This window comes from Juglans microcarpa x Juglans regia, chromosome 4D (genome assembly GCF_004785595.1).
Source record: "Juglans microcarpa x Juglans regia isolate MS1-56 chromosome 4D, Jm3101_v1.0, whole genome shotgun sequence".
NCBI lineage: Eukaryota > Viridiplantae > Streptophyta > Magnoliopsida > Fagales > Juglandaceae > Juglans > Juglans microcarpa x Juglans regia.
The window spans coordinates 22,176,342-22,194,691 of record NC_054600.1 but is presented as its reverse complement, the minus strand read 5'-3'; the positions used below and the strand labels follow the sequence as shown (position 1 = coordinate 22,194,691).

Sequence of the window (18,350 nt, the reverse complement as noted above, 5' to 3'; positions counted from 1 at the left end):
ACATGTGATCCATAATTTTTTTAACTTTTTATAAAAAATATTAAACTCGTCTTAACATCGAAACATACTTTAAGTTTAGTTTAGATGAGCTCCACATAACTCCATCTACTACTCAACTCATTACTATTCAGAAAAAATTGAACTCAATTGAATTCAACTCAATATCTAAATACAACTTTAGTCCCTTTTGGATGTATATATGGGAGAAAAAGAAAGAGAGAAAAATAAAGCTTCAAAAAGAGCAGCTTGTTTCACATCAGATTTAGCCAATCAAGTAGATGGTCATATATTTTAGCATTGTTTCTGGAGTCTTCCAATCACTGGAAATAAGAAAGATCAAAACCGTGCATCTGCCTGATCTCCTATATATATATATATATATATATATATATATAGTCACGTACAGTAGTTGTTGATTTTTCACAAACAGAAGTAGCCATGTTCTAAAAAACTGTGTCTCATTCTGAAATCCTTTTTTGCCAACTGTTGGTACACTAGATGACAATTTTAGATTCTGCACGCTTGAGTCTGACTTAATCAATTTTATTATACTATTAAGGAGTCAGAATTTGTTGGAAATTATATACATTCTTGAAGGTTGTTTTGCCACTACAGACATAAAGTGTGTGTATATATATATATATATATATATATATTCTATACCCACCCGCACAACTATTTTGAAACTTACCATAACATGACGAGAAAGGCATTCATATTTCATACTGTATTAAGGTCGTGTCCTTTTGTGGTACTGTTTTTTTCTCCAATCTCCTGGAAATTGTCAGCCAAAAACGTTGAAGCTGCAGTTAGCTAGCTCGTCCATGCATGATTTATTAATGAGAAGAAGAAGATAAACAGACCTAAAACATTAATTTGAACCTTCTGCTCTTCCTGCGAAGCGCTACAAAGAAATGCTACTTTTCATTCTAAATATAATTATCTTTGGTCATACTTACTGATATTTTACACGTTTTAAATGATTTCACGGATCATACCATCAGAAATAGTTAAGTTCTCAACTCTCAGGTTGTATTTGATTGTTAAACCAAATTCTAACTCATTGTAAATTAATTATTGATGAGATGTATTAGCTTAATTTTAAAAGTTAAAATTCATCTCAACTTAAAAAAATTAAATTTATCTCAATGAGACCTACAAAATACTACTATTTATAACTCAACTCAATTCAATTCAACTCATCATAACATCAAAACATAGCCTAAACTGTTATATATGAATGTAAGTGTACTACACCACTAGTTAGGAAACTCTCCGACCAGTCCAAAAGGATATAGCTTTGGGTTATCAAATGTTTCAAATGACATTGCTAGGTCCACAGAAGATTTCTACCGAAATTCTCTACCGATCACTGACAATTTTTTTTTTTTATTTTTTTCACTTTTTCTTTCACTGTTTTTTTAAACTATTTAAATATTTTTTAAAAAGAAAAAAAATCACATATTCATTTAAAAACACTTACTTAATCACTAAAAAAAAAAAAAATCAGTAGAAATCCTCTGTGGGCATGGTGTTTTCCATGATTCAAATCCTTGTGTAGGTTTCTAGTACATTTTTTTGTCATGGTCCCTGCTAAACTTTTTCCTCCATTTAAAGCACAGTGGTCCTGACAGTGAAATCCCTTGATGGATCCAATGGTTGTAACTCATTGATTAAGCTATATATTAATGCTTTTTGGCCATTGATGGTCCCCTTACAGGTGGACCACTCGTCCAAGGGTCAATCTAACTCTTTAACAATGTGCCATGGCGATGCACAAGAGGCTGAATCTATGCTATATCCTTGGTTATTTTACTACCCATATATATATATATATATTCCTTCGATATCTTAAAGACGAATTAGCATGCACGTTGGTGGTAGTAGTTTTTGTTATTTTTCTTCTCCTTTGAACATATAATTTCTTTCCTCTGGGTGGGTTCTAGTGGGGAGATACGTGTTTCAGGCTAAGGTTTCTGACTCGTGTTTTGTTTTCTTCGCACTTGGAGTTCCATAACTCTGGCCAAGGGGCGGCGCGCGGCCAGTTCAATGCCCCCATGATCACAATGCCTTTTGGAACTTAACCAAACTCTGCTCGCATTTCTCGTCTCATTTTTCTGTCCAATTAAGAGTTTTTGGACCCTGCTTTCCACACACGCCAATTACTGGACAAAGAAAAAGTTAGCATTCGCTTTTTATATGCGTGGCCGGTGGACAATGGCATGCTTTCATGAAGAGAATGCATGCCTCATTGCCCTGGGCTGTTTATATGATGTTTGCATGCAAGAAGTCGCAGTTGCCACAAATTAACGCGTGGAGTGTGTAAAATAAAGGGCATTTTTTTCTCCTCTTTTTAGATATTTTTTTCTTGTAAATTTGAAAATTTTAAATTAAAAAGAGATAAAATAGTAGAGATAGACATTATGGTGTTGATACTGGACTGTGATCATGAAAGAGTGTTGAAAAGCTGTATAGTTTTATCCATAACACATTGTTGGGTGGGAGTAGCTGTACTGTAGACACGTTGTACAGACAAAAAAAAAACCCCCAAAAAGATCACACGCATTTTGCTCGAACTACTAGTCCTTTGGGGATACTTCTCCCCCGTTTAAAGTAGGCGTTACTTTTGGTTTATTTTCAAAAATCATCTCACATCATTTTAATTATTATAATTTTTTTAAATTTTTACACAAAATAAAATAAACAAGAAGAATGTTATGCATTAGCCATTATTCACTCTCACACCCCACACGTATAGTTTTTTCATAGGGTGTGGGGTATGAGGTGATAAATAGTGACTGATGAGAAGAGTTTTTCAATAAACAATTCAACTCTTTCAAATCTCAAAATAAAAATAATATTAAAAAATTTTATTATAATAATATTTTATTTAATTTTCAACTTTTATATCATCTTACCTTATTTTATCTGTGTAAATAAACGAGATTTGCATGCTTTTTTTTGGGGGGCTATTGATTGGATATTTGAAGAAGTTGGGCCTTTTTAGTCTGTCCATCTAAGATTGGGCCTCAGTCTGCAATGTGTCATTGTTTAGTATAATACTAGTTCTATATGCAGAGAACGAGCACAGGTTGGGCCTCATGACCACATACAGATAATACAGAACCAGTCGATTTTATGCCCAATATTTGTTTATTACGAAGCGCAAGCCCAAAACTGCTCAGACACATGTACTTGCTTGGCACCACGTCGTAGGGTAATTTTAGCTGGCAAATGAGAAAGACAATGTTCTAAATTCGGTGAGATAAATATGGTAGGATAAGTTTATAGTATTTTAATGTTGAATGACTTTTATGAACAACGCTGCATTTATATTATTATTCTTTTTCAAATAATATTTGGTACATACAATTTTTTTTTTATTTGAATTAGACCGTCTAATTGGATAAATAAAATTGAAAGGTTTTTATAATCGATAAATTATGGGCTTCCTTTTTCAATCTCTTATTCGAATATAAGAAATGTTTCATCTACACTGAGATCTTATAGATACAAACTTACACAATAATTTGGTTTGATATAACACGTTTAATAATAAATATTTTACAATATTATGTATCACGTCAAGACAAATCATCTTATAAATTTACTTTTGTAAAATATTTATTTAGATCACGTATTTATCTTCAGATCATGTGCTATTATGTGATTTTGGAAAAAACCCCCCGGGAGAGAATATATGGTGGCGATGTGGAGTCTCTTTTTTTTTTGGAAAATGATAAATCTACAATTAATCTACAACTATTTTAGAACTCTACTTAAAAATAATGGTAATTATGTAAAATTAAAAATATTTTTTAATGAAATGTCACAATTACATTGGTTAATTTAAAATATGCTGTAAAATATTTATAAAGAAATTATAAAGGTATCATTATCCCTTTTATTTTTTAGTTTTACTATTCATCATTCTCACATATCACACACTATATTTTTTTTTATTTGTTTATTTTATTTGTTTGATTTTCTTAAACTAATTGAATTAGTCTACTCATCATCCATATACCACATATTTGGTAAGAGAAAAAAAATTGGTGTGTGGGGATGATGAATCGTATTTTTCTTTATTTTTACTAAAGAATAATTCTACTTATCATCTTCACACACCACACCTATTTTAATTTATTTTTTTCAATTTTCCTATAACAGGTATATGGTGTATGGATGATAAGTAGAATAACTCAATTAGTTTAATAAGAATATAATAAAATAAAAATAATAAAAAATAATTTTAAAATATGTAAAGTGTATAGGGTGAAATGATAAGTAGACACTATTTGGCAACAGCCAGATCACACCCTACATGGCCTAGCAAAGTAACCAATTTTTCCCTTCAACAAAACACACGTTCTCTCTCTCTCCCTCTCTCAGATTTCACTCATTTGAAATGCCCAGCAAAGCTCCTCTCCCCATCCCCACCCTACGTTCTGTCTGCACTCTCCCCCCACCCCCACCCCCGCGTTGCGCATCCTCTCCCATACCCCCACTCCACGTCTCCATCCTCTACAAAGTTACCCCCTCACTGTTGACCCTCCTCCCCTCTATCAGTTCTTCTCTTCGACTTCGTGCTTCACCTAAGGTATTTATTAAAGTACTCTTCTTCAAATAGGATTATATGAAATTCTAAGGTTTGTGGCAAATTCTATGAAATTGTAGGGTTTACTCCATCTCTGTTTTTCTATGTGATTCCAGAGTTTAGGCATATATTTTCATGTCTGGTGTCTTTTTTATTCTTATTTGGATATGATTTTATATATGATTATACTTTGAAGTTGTTCAGGTTTGTACTTGGATGAGTTACTGTTGTTGAATTTTACCTAGGAATTTTTATGTATTGAATACATATAGGTGTTGAGTATAGATTACTAGAGAACTCGATTTATATAAATAAATCCAGGCTTTGTTGAAGTCTGCCTGAGATTATTATTCTTTTTACTCAAATTGGGTAATCACTCTAAAGCACTTGAAAGAAAATACCTGATAAAATTGTGTTATTTTCCCTTGGTATGTTAAATAAGTTAGCTTTTGTGATTAAGTTGTGTTAGATATGAGTATGGTAACTTGGATGTCGTGGGTAACCGTATCTCCTAGTTTTCCAATAAGTAAACAATTTAATGTGTTGTATTAAAGAACAAGAAACATACTCTACTAAACTAGTTTAGTGACTGGGCTTATCGTCAATTTCCTCAGACTGTACATTTTTTTTAATCATTCATAAAACTTTCATTCACTGTAAATTGTTACAAAGTTTGTCCTTTACAGTATTTTTTTGTATAAAAATTGGTACTTCTTCCATCCAGACCTGCTCCTCATCATTCAAGAGAGCAATTTTTGCCAAAATGTGAGCCACTTCATTGCTTTCCCTATGACTAAACACCACCTTCCAGTTCCTGTGTTGATATCTCAACTACTTAATGTCTTCAACAATCTGCCCACCCCATGAGTCCACCTCCTCATCTGACGTCACAGCCTCTATCAACTCCTTTGCATCCCCTTCAAAAATCACATCCACTATGCCAGTCTCCATACAAAAAACCATGGCTCTCCAGAGAGCCATACCCTCTGCCAAAAAAGGGTTTTGGACATCCCTTCTTGAAGCACTCATTGCAACCACCACCTCCCCCTGCCTATCTCTAATCACCACACCCATTCCCATCTTCTAGAGACCCTTATCCAGAGCCCCATCAAAGTTGACTTTAAAAGCAACACCAGTAGGGCACCTCCAGTGGCATCTTTCTCTTCCCCCACCCTCCTCCCCCTTATCATACCAGCTCTCTTTTCAGTTGCAGAATAAAAACTTTCAAGCCCCGTGACAGCTGTTTGTACAACCTTAATTGGCCCCTAAAACTTCTGCTCAAAAGCAAATTTGTTTCTTCTGTACCAGAAACCATCATTATTACAACCACCATTTCTATAATTTTTTTTTATCTATGCACCTACATAAGTCCAACCACATCTGTATAAAGTCACAATCACCAGTAGGTTACTTACTAATAGGACTCAATGTATCCCCCATACATCAACAGCAATAGGGCAAGACCACATCACATGAGATATAGTTTCCTCCTTCATTTTGCATATTGGACACAGTGGATCTTCTACGATATTTTTCTTCCATAAATTATTCGTTGTAGGCAATAAGTCACTAACTGCTCTCCACATAAAAATATTTGCAGCAACTGGCACATTTAGTCCCCAAATCCTTGTCCACACCTCATCTTTATTCTTTAGAGCAGAAAGTTCACCACCCGTTTGCAACATCCTTTGATGGACCATATGGTAAGCACTTCTCACCGAGTACTTCCCATTCTTAGTTTGGCCCCAAACAAGTTTATCTGTTATGCCCCCTTGACTAATGGGGATTGATCTTACAGTCTCAACTTCCTCCTTTGAAAAAACTGCATTAACTATATCCACCTTCTAGCATCTTCACCTCATCAATTAACTCACACACTTTTGCCTCTGCTTGCAATATCGATATATGAGATTATACATTATTATTTCCTAGTTCATTTATGTGATTGCCTAACTGTCATGATTTATGGGCTGATTGTTTTTGCAAGCTATGCATAGATGAGTCATGCACCATACATATATCTGTTTTGAATGGATGTCAATATTTTTGGGTTTTGCCTCTTCCTCATGAAACATTGTCGTCTTTTTTTTTTCTTTTTTTTTGCAAATGGATGTCAATACTTATCAAACATGGGGGCTGTTTTCAAGAGACTTTTGATTCTCTTTACAAATTGTAGCATTTGCGTAGCATATTTCTAAGTGTTACTTACTCTCAAGTTGTTGCATACTTGAAATTTCTTTACATCAATGAATTTATTTATTTATTTGATTATAGTTTCTTTAGCTAATGCTTTTCCTTCCTACACTTTAGGTCATTGTAAGTGGGTTGGTATTCCAGGTAAGAGAAGCTTTTTGTTTGATACAATTCCTTTGTGATCCTGCACTTTTATCTCAAGCAATCTTATCTTGATGCCTCATGCTTTAATATTTATGTTTGAAAAAGGAAGTAAAAAGCTAAGAGAAAGAAATGATAGTACATTGATGATGTGTGAATGGAATATGACAATACCAGTTAGAAATGACAGTAAAATAGCCCGCATTGAATTATATATATATATATGTGTGTGTGCGTGTGTGGTGAAATAGATGCTGATTTTGATGTTTAATCTCTCGTATTTTATTTCTATACACACATTCTATACACATTGATGTCCCTCTCTTAGTCTAGACTCTTGTGTTTGAACTTGTCTTTAGTTTTTTAGAATCACGCATGGCATCATCCCAATCATTATCTTTAGCTAAAAACGTCCCACACTAAGAAAAATCCTGGAAGGAGATTTTTTGTCTACCCAAAGTATAATATAGTAAAATGACTTTATATTTGCATATCGATTTGCTGATTGCGGGGTGCACTTTATCATGTTAATTGGGAGTTCTTATTGTGTGCAAGGAGATGTGAGGTGTGAATTCCTTGTATGGGCGGATATACTTCAATTGCTAGAAGAGAACTTTTTCTTAAGAGAGAATAAGGCTTGGAAGACGTGGGATGATGTATTACAGTGCGAGTACGATGTTCGGAAAATGGAAGATAAAGTGAGAGAGATAGAGAAGAATCTAAAAAATGAAAAGCAAAAATTACTGTGTTTGTACTAAATTGTCACCTTTGTAATAGTGTTTGTTTGGTTCGGATAAATTCCATATAAAAAGTACGTTGTATGGATTAGTTGAATTTTGAATGGAAACAGTTTGTGCACATGGTTTGATGAAAACCATGTATATAAATTGTATTTTGAGGAAGCAAGTTGTGTAATGAAAACATCTTTTACACTTCAATTGACTTTGTAAACTTAGCCAAGACTTATGTAATTATTTTGATCGATTATGATTATATAATCTATAATTCACACGACACAAGTGTAGATAGATTTTTCATTTGTTTCTTTGTGTTTTGAGATACATATTCTATATATATTCGGATGTCATAGTTTCATTAAAGTCTGAATGGATTGTTTTTTTTTTCCTATTATTTAGCTTTTTATTTAGTAATTCTAATTAATATTATTTAAAATCTATTGCATCAATCACCATAAATGATGATGCTCTCTTCTCATAAGTGCATGTTATGATAGCTTGAGTTTGGAAAACACGTCTAGCTTGAGTCAATTATCAAGCAATTCAAGTAGTAGTTTTGATACCTACATTACACTAACAACAGTTATATTAACAACAAATTAGCACTGTAATTATCGTTGATGCTCACTTTATTTTCAGTTCTATTAATTACTTTCTGTTTTCAAAGTATGAGAAATGAAAGAGAACATAAAAGCAAAGAAAGAGGACTACTCTTTCAAGGAAAAATTGTTGTCAAATAATTCTTTGAAGTGAAATATACAATGTAATAACACTTTAATAACATTGTAATAACTCTTTCAAGCATGTAATCATAATATAACATTGTGTAATAACAGTGTAATAACAATATACAAGAACTAAATATATAGCAAATTAAAATGCTACCACTGTAATAACACTATACAAGAACTAAATATGTAGCAATTCGGTAACCATTGTCCCAACGCCTATGGATGCCTTCTCTCTGTAACTCTTCTATCATCATCTCTTCTTCCTCTTCTGCTCTTCAATTCTACACATCCCCTGCAGTACAAAGCAGCAAGTTACCCATAATCATTCATCATAATCTTGGGTTTTTTTTCTTTTTCTTCAAAACCTATTCTTTCATGTGGGTTATTGTTGAAGATGGGGACCCAAGTTTTCATAGATCCAACTAAGAAAGATGTACTAAGTGTCCCACTTCGTTTGTCGTAAAAGTGCATATGCAGAGAAATCCAACAAAGTTAACTTTAATATCAAATTAACATATTAATAATATATACAATGAAGAGTAGCATTGCACTACCAAAAAAATATTCCCAAAGAAAATAAAATGCAAGTCACACATGTACACTCTGCAAATGATAAAATCAATAATAGCTTCATGCATTTATGATCATTATCGATCAAAAAATTTGAAATTGCCTTAACTTTCTCGAGTTCCTACTAAAATGAGAAAACTTCTGGTGGTACAATCATAGTCTCTTAAAAATAACAATTAACCACTAAATGATCTCATGGGCCATAAAAAAATGAGCAGAAAAACAATGAGTAGCATTTGATTTACAATGCAATCACTCATTTCACAACCAGCAATGTTTGGATCCTTTCACAAAAAATGAAATAATCTCACATTCACAAAATAAATTTCACGTTCCATTACTTTGTCCAGAAACAAGTAAAACGAACGAATTGTCTTAGGTCTATATATTGTTCAAAGCCAAAGGTTAAACAAAATTGTAAGATTTGTTACACTATCATCCACAACAAGATCTATAGACTACAGGTAACTGAATCCAAATAGAAATAAAACACATCTTGCGCTCCATTTGATTGATTACTACGAAAATGCAAAGAAGTCGTCTTACAATTAGGCATTCAGATTACTCATTAGCTAGCCAATTCATGTTGTGGGAAAGCTAGCTGAGAAAACAAGGATTTACCTTTCCCTGGAATTGGATAAAGAACTTCCAAAAGTCGTAACTTTGGTCAGTTTCTGAAGCGATATCTGCAACATGGGTAAGGAAAGTTAGTTCAAGGAAGACAATTTATTAGGTCTATCACAACTTTCCTAGTTATTGCCACAACAAATGGGATCGATGCCCAATTTTTTTTACCCTTCTTAACTCAAATATTAGTACAATAAATTTTTAAATGAGAATGGAAAGAAACCAAACCTTTGCATGTAGCCTGTCATCAAAGACACAGTTAATCAACATACATAATCATGCTACCAAAAACCCTCTGCATGTAGACTAGTCGGCTCATGCTACCAAAACACCCTCTTCAAGAGGTACAAAAACTAAGAATAGCATCTCCACAAAAATTATACTTTCGCCATATTCATAAACTATACCAAAACTACACTAAGAGGTACAAAAATTCATATTCACAAACTACTACATACCCTTTCAAAGAGGTACAAAAATTAAACCGGAAGTATATTCACAAACTACTACATACCCTCTCAAGGAGTTATAAAAATTAAACCTTTGCATATTCACAAACTATACCCTACCATTTCCAAGAGGAACAAAAATGAAACACATCATCTCCACAAACTATATCATACCCTCTCTAAAAGGAACAAAAATAAAACACATCATCTCCACAAACTATACCATACCCTCTCCAACAGGCACAAAAATGTAAACACCATCACTATGGAGTTACAAGTGTGCATCAATATGGTCATACATCTGAAAGAAAGCAACTATAATTACACCTTTTCAATTATGCTTGCAATCTTTAATCGAAAAAAATATTGAAAAGACATAGTTAACCAATAGCTGAAGACCTCCTCATTTCCTGATGGCATCGATTGTGTGACAATGTTGTTTTGTGTTCCAACACCAACCCCATTATCAAATTGGTGGTGTTGAGATCCCAGAGTGTCACCCAATTGTGTTTCATCATCTAATATTTTCCTGCAAGTCTAAGTTTCAAAACAAAAAATAGACATATATTAGAATTAGAATACTAACTATTAACTGAAATTTCGACAATTGCACTACCTTTCTCTTTCTTGCCATCTTCTACACAGGCGGAACCTTTCTCTTACTTGGGGGTCTCCATTTCCTTCAGACTTTGTGGGGGCTTAATATCTTCTTACCCTTATCCGCAACTACCCTCGATCCGACCTTCATTGATTCAAATTTCAACCCAAATGTTATATCATCACATCTTGAATGAAACTCATCGACATAGCGCAGGAATGCATTGACATACTTATCACTTGGGGATATTTTAGCTGCTAATTTCATTCATCTTTTAAACACCATCTCATACCTCTGTGCGTCTCTACTGGCCCGCAAGTCATCATAACTACTTTGGATCAATGTGTATCTCCTCTTATCGTCCTTCCTCCAGCGATCCAAGACATATCTATCTGGCAGCACATTAATCCTCTTCAAATGAAAAACTCTAAGTACATGCCTACATAGAATTTCCCCCATCTCAAACAATGCACACGTGCATTTTAACTCACAGTCCTCTTCATTATAGTAAAGTGTGTAGTGGATTGTTTTTGTGCAGTCCACAATAGATATTTCATCCATGATATTGAAGGTTGAAATGCATCCACGCTTGCTTACTAGAGTGCAATTACAACACATTAGGTCCATCAACTCTTTTTGGAACTCTTTAAACTTTGCATTTGAGTATACCTTCTGAAACTGCTTCTCAAAGTTGAAAGGGGAAACGCAGGGGATCATTTGGTTGCTGGAGTTGAAATCAGCCATTGTCTCTACCTCCACCTTCTTTCTTAGAGTATTATTGAACTGGTTGACAAATTCCTTCAAGGTCATATCGGAATGGACATACCCGTCGAAAAAAGTATTCATGCTTTCTGACCGTTGTGTCATGTTCATACTGGCCCAAAATACATTCTTCAAGTAAACCGAAATCCAAAAAGTCATTTTCTTGTATAAGGACTGGAGCCAATTATTACCTCTGAGATCATACTTATCAAGAAGTTGACCCCACCTCTCCTCAAATTTTGTGCACGTTTATGAATCATACAATGCAACCTAAATGGAGGTCTTCAACCTTGTGTTGAATTGGGAGTGAGATCCTAACTTCTCTAAAAATTTGTGCATTATATACTATAGACAATATCTATGGCGGGTTTCCAAAAATACAATTGCAATTGTGTTCCTCATTGCCCGGTCTTGGTCAGTTATGATGGCTTTGGACGCTCGACCATTCATGTAAGAAAACCACATTCAGAACAACCAAACAAAGGTATGTGTGTCCTTGCTTGACAACAACCCCGCCCTTAGTAGTATGGGCTGTCCATGATGGATAACACCAATAAATGGAGCAAAAGGCATCCCATACCGGTTTGTTAGGTACGTTATATCGAAGGTTACAACGTCTCTGAAATACTCATAAGCCGCTTGACTCCGTGCATCAGCCCAAAACACATTCCACAACCTTCCCTCATCATCCACGTCCATGGAAGAAACGAAGCCATCATTCTAATCTCTCATTCTTTGGAAGTACTCATCAAGTGCTTCGTCACCTCTTTTACCCAACCTTAAATGTATAGCCTTGTCAATGAAATTTCGACAATATTTCTCTTGAAAATCTAGATTCTCAAAATCCCCTACGTGAACGACAAGAGAATAATAATTCATGTTCATTTGAATACCGACTCTATCATTCAGGTTGAAGATCCTTTGACTGTATTCATCTAGACACTTGTGAGATCGCAAGAGTCCTGTCTTCTTGGGCTCACAGTAATGTGGTTGTGCGCATTTTCAATAGTGATGATAACCCATTTGTCATTTTTGTTCAATGTAGTATTTACCTTCGTCTTATAATCACATTTAGTTGTTGGCTGTGGCTTCGAGATATTATTGTGCTTAGGTTGGTATTTTTCGCCACGGGCACAACCAATAGTCACATACACAGACTTCTCATCATCATTTCTCTTAGTCTTCTGTGTCCTTATACCAAATCTCTCTTGCTTGGCATATTGCTTATAGTAGGCCGTAAACTCTTTCTCACTCTTGAATTCCATACCTTGGTGCTTCAACCTGTACCTCATCATCCGGGACAAAAGTGGTACCCTCTAAATCTTCATCTATGTCGAATAACATTTCTAAACATGGAAACATAGGGATGAATTAGCAACAATTCAATATTAACGTCATTAAAGTGAAAGTAGACAAAAGTGTAATACCATCAGTAGCATCAGAAAATGTACTTCTAACATTTTCTTCAAATTCTATAAATTTAGAAAATTCTTACTTAAAGTCCTTTGGATTACTCGATGGAGGGTACTACATATAAGGTGATATCTGCTCAAACCGGTACGTTGTTAGAAAAAATTGAATGACTTTAAACAAATTAACATTTTAATTTTGGAATTTGGGTAAAAAACTCAGAGAAATATACCTGGAATTAATTTTCAACTCACCTACAGTCCTCCAGATTACTCGAAGGAGAGTAGGGCATATATAAGCAGATTCATCAACCAGGGGTGTTGTTAGGAAAAATTAGAATGACTTTAAACAAATTAACATGTTAATTGTAGAATATTAGTTAAAAGAAATTAGGAGATGTCATACCTGGAATGACTCTTCAACTCGTCTAAAGTTCTCCAGATTACTCAGCAGAGGGTAGGGTACATTTACATAAAAAAGATGCTCCAATTATGCAATTAGTTAGATTCTTGAGCACGTTAAACACACTTTATTGAAAAATAAAAGACATCAACCTGCCTACTTGTAACACCCGTCCTTGTGGTGGGTCTTTTTATAAAATATTTTGAGAAAGGACGATAGGAATTACCGTCCGATTTAAAACTTTTTGCTTCTTTCCAGGGTGTGAGACTTTACGTTTATAAAATAAAAATGTGCTTTTACAATAAAATAGGTTTATAGCGAAAAACATCATTTTTAATAATAAAAAAGCCTCTCTTACATTTAAATGCTCGTGTCTAGACTTCCGTGCTCTTCCCAATGGGCCGTGTCCGTCCCGACGAGTACTTCATTTCCTTCCCTGTTGGGGGGAGGGACATGCATAAAAACTAAAATGAGTCGAAGACTCGTAAGCATTACTTCATGCAGTTAAAATATAACAACGTAGGTTTTCATTCATGCATTCATCATTCGTACATACTATACATACATGCATGCGTGCATATGTGCGTTCATTTGAAAACATCACTAGACGGGGTTTTCCTTTCTTTTCGTAAAACGTTTCACCCGTCAGTGCTTTCATTTCTACAAGAGTGCAGTGCCCTCAATTCTTAAAGTGCATTCGTTCGTGCGTGCATGCGTACATACATACGTACATACATTCTTTCTTTTCACTTTCATAGGCCAGTACACACTGTTACGCCCCGTGTGTTAGGGTTAGCGGCCCTATGGCCAATGGATTCGCCCGTGGCCACGGGGTGGAATCCCATTCCGTTAGGGTGCAGCACTGGGTGCACTACTAGTACTACTGCTCGGCGTTGCAATCTGCTCATTCATTCATTGGGTACCCCTTTTTCATTCATTAATGTGGCTGTTAAGTATCTTCATACATTTCATGCTTTCATTTCATTCTTTCATTCATTCATGGCAGCTCCGAAGAGCTGGAGCTTTCATTCATTCATGTTCTTTCTTTCGTTTAACATTCATTTCATGAGAAAACATTTCTTTTCATAAGAAAACATCATTTCGTGAGCATGGGCTTGAACGTCCTCCTTCATGTCATCCACGAGCATCACCTCGTGGCATTCATAAAAGTATCAGTTTGCACCGTCCATAAAACATAAAGCACGGGCTCAAACTTCGCCTTTCACGGCATCCGCAAGCATCACCTTGAACGTCGGCCTTCGCGGCGTCCACGAGTATCACCTCGCGGCGTTCGCGACAGTGTCGGTCCATAGGATCCACGAAGGCGTTGGCTCAAGCTCGTCTTTCGTGCATTTTCATCAGTTCGTCTCTTTGAAAATACATACAATAGATACATCTTATAGTCATCCATTCGCATGCGTACAATTAATAACTTTGGGTGCGTAAAAAGGAGCTTCCATGGAGGAGCCGTACGTACATATACGTTTGAAAGCATGACATCTTCTTTCATAAGCATTTTCTTAAAGATAAAAGCTTTTCGTTTTCTTTTCGTAATTTCTTGAAAACTCCAGAAGGGCATGAACGTAATACTTACCTAGACTCCATGCTACTTTCATACCATGCAGTCTATTCATGCGCGTGTCAGCTGGCAACCTACATGCATACATAACCTTAACGTCATTCTCTATCTAATGCATAAGCAACTTAAACTATAAATAGAACTACGCTATACTTGAAACACTCTCATTCTATCCCGTGCACTTACGTGCCCATCACTACGTTAAAACCTTTCAGAGACCACTTATTGTCACCACATCTTCCAACTCAACGTCTTGCCTCGAGTGCTCATCCACTAAAGTGAACCCATGATTCACCTTAGGATTAAGACACTAAGACATTCGTCTTATTCTCATTTTTGAACTCATCTTGATGCATGACTCAGACCAACTAAGTCACGCATCTCAATCCTAGACAATACACTCGTCACTACCTACATACATCCTAGCCCATACTAATCCTCATTCCCATCCATACAAGTCACACAGCTCTAAGCCAACTCTAAGGCTTAAGCACTGTGTAACTGTGCTCAGGACAGACTACCCATTACATATGGTGAATCCGTCTGGTACACGTGTCTCACCAGATTACACATGTACCTTACCCCTTTATCACCTAAGATTAACATATAACATGTTGATCACCTGCTCATAGGGATGAGGGCCATATTCTGATACCAACATTCTCTTGACTCGGCTAGCATGACTCTTCATGCTATCTGTCCCTTCTTACAGTTCATCACAACACTTAGTGCGACAAAGCTCCAATCACCATTACGCCTTATGTCATGTCATATAGCTCGAGACTACTCCCAAGCTACACTGTGACCTTGTCACGTCACCCGACGTCATGTTACATCACTTCCACGCCAACTCCTAACTCATCACGAGTACGGTTCCTCACGTACTCCCGTCACATCGTGACATCTCGTCACGTTCCCGTTACGCCATTTCCACACTAACTCTTCACCCATCATAAGCATGACTATCCGTAACCACGTCACTTCGTGACGTTGCCCAATCATGCTTCCGTTGCGCTCTCTTACACTTATTCTGTTACTACACCCATACTTCCAGCCGCAGTCAATTACAGTGACATTTGTCACCTCAGACTACAAGCCGCTTCACAACTATTTCGGGACACTGTTCCACAGTTCCCCACACAACTCACCACGTTCTACACCAGTGTCTCATCCATCACAAGCACGACTGTCAATAACCACGTCGCTTCGTGACCTTGCCCTGTCATGCTTCCGCTACGTACTCTTACACTTGTTCTGCTACTTCATGCATACTCCTAGCCATAAGTCCATCACGGTGACACTTGTCATCTTAGACTACAGGCTGCATCATAACTACTTCGGGACATTGTTTCACAATTTTTGATACTATTCACTACGTTCTACGTCCATCAACTGTACAACCATCCTTATCTCTGTGACACGTCACACGGAGTGTCGTTGCCTCGTGGAGTACACTCCATGCATACTCCCTTTCCACACGCTACAACCTATCATCAATATGGCATACCTGCCATACGATACATCACTCTACCATAAAGAGTACACTCCGCGTATACTCCATACACGTTATGCCACATCACCATTACGGCATACCCGCCATATGGTGCATCACTCCATTACATGGAGTACACTCCGTGTATACTCCATACACGCTACGCCACATCACCATCACGGCATACCCGCCGTATGGTGCATCGCTCCACTACATGAAGTACACTCCGCGTATACTCCATACACGCTACGCCACATCACCATCACGGCATACCCGCCGTATGGTGCATCGCTCCACTACATGAAGTACACTCCGCGTATACTCCATACACGCTACGCCACATCACCATCACGGCATACCCACCGTATGGTGCATCACTCCACTACATGGAGTGCACTCCGCGTATACTCCATACACGCTACGCCACATCACCATCACGGCATACCCATCGTATGGTGCATCGCTCCACTACATGAAGTACACTCCGCGTATACTCCATACACGCTACACCACATCACCATCACGACATACCCGCCGTATAGTGCATTGCTCCACTACATGGAGTACACTCCGCGTATACTCCATACACGCTATGCCACATCACCATCACGGCATACCCGCCGTATGGTGCATCGCTCCATCCTCCCGTTACACACATCACGCCATATAGAGTACACTTTACGTGTACTCCATACACGTTACGCCACATCACCATTACGGCATACCCGCCGTATGGTGCGTCACTCCATTACATGGAGTACACTCCACGTGTACTCATCCTGTTCCACAATACGCCAGGAGGGTATATTTTACATATACTCTCCTTATCTCACACTACACCACACACAGAGTACACTCAGCGTGTACTATTCCCACTCCACATATGCCACGTCACCAATACAGCACATGCCCCACAACTACACTGCACAGCACAACCATGCCATCATTACAACACAACCTCCACAACTGCATTACCCAGCACAGTCCACAACACTTCCCAAATACGCCTAACACTTTACATACACGGCACATCACATTACCACACTACAAAGATATGCCTAACACTTCACATACACAGCACTTCACGTCTCCACACTACACAGATATGCCCAACACTTCACAGCGTACTACATAGCGCATCTCAATACAACCCAATCATTCTTCTAATACTAACAGCACAGTCCACAACCTAATCAACTAATCAATATCTATCATAATTAAAAGGGATAGAGAGTTATATCATCGACGGGATAACCCGCGCGTTGCCCGTTGATCGTCACAGCTAATGACGTTGGAGAGGTCGTATGTGGCGGCTAACCCACGTACGTTGACTGTTTGGGCGTTTAGATAGCTAAGTGTGGTCTTGGAAGGGCTCGTGAATGGCTAATGATGGTGGCTATGAAGGGCGGTACACAATATACCTAACCGTGTACAATGGCGGTCAGTCACATGCAGTGACTGTCCATCGCGTGCAATGATTACCCACTACGTAAAGTGGTGGTTTGGACCTAGGGCTTGGCTAAGGAAAATGCGGTGGATCTCGTGGTGGCGTCGAGGTGGCGCCACGGTGGCTCACGGCGGCGGATCTGGCTGTGAAGTGGGTGAGAGGCCGTGGGAGAGTGAGAGAGAGTGTGCGTGCATGGGTGGCAGATCAGGGTCGTGGGAGGTTGGGTTGGCTTCGTGATGGCCTGAGGAAGTTGATGACGGTGGTTACCCACCATGTGCAACCCGTGCGTGTGAGGGGGAGGGAGGCCATGCGTGAGTGAGAGGCTACTGGCCATGGTTCACGTGGAGGAGGAAGGGGGAGGTAGAGGGAGGTCCATGGTGGCACCTAGTGGCCGTGGGTGCCGCACACAGCGGCGCTAGAGGTCGCGCACGGTGAAGCCGTGCGTGGGTCTCCTCGTGCGTGTGTGCGATGGAGGGGGAAGGTGGCTGCATGGGAGGAGCTGAGATTGCTGGAGGGTGGTGGCCGGTGGCAGAGGAAGCTGCCATGGAAGTGGTGGCGCCGGAGAATGGCGCTCGGCGGCGCTAAGGACAACAAGCCCATTCGGGCATTATGCTT

The 18,350-nt window shown here is 37.7% G+C and overlaps 1 protein-coding gene across 1 annotated transcript; it reads right to left on the bottom strand.

Moving 5' to 3' along the window:
- Positions 1–10,910: 10,910 nt before the first annotated feature.
- On the bottom strand, positions 10,911–11,510 carry LOC121260217 (protein FAR-RED IMPAIRED RESPONSE 1-like). Its single transcript, XM_041162054.1, has one exon. It carries the CDS (start codon positions 11,508–11,510, stop codon positions 10,911–10,913), a length of 600 nt encoding a protein of 199 aa, XP_041017988.1.
- Positions 11,511–18,350: the final 6,840 nt, after the last annotated feature.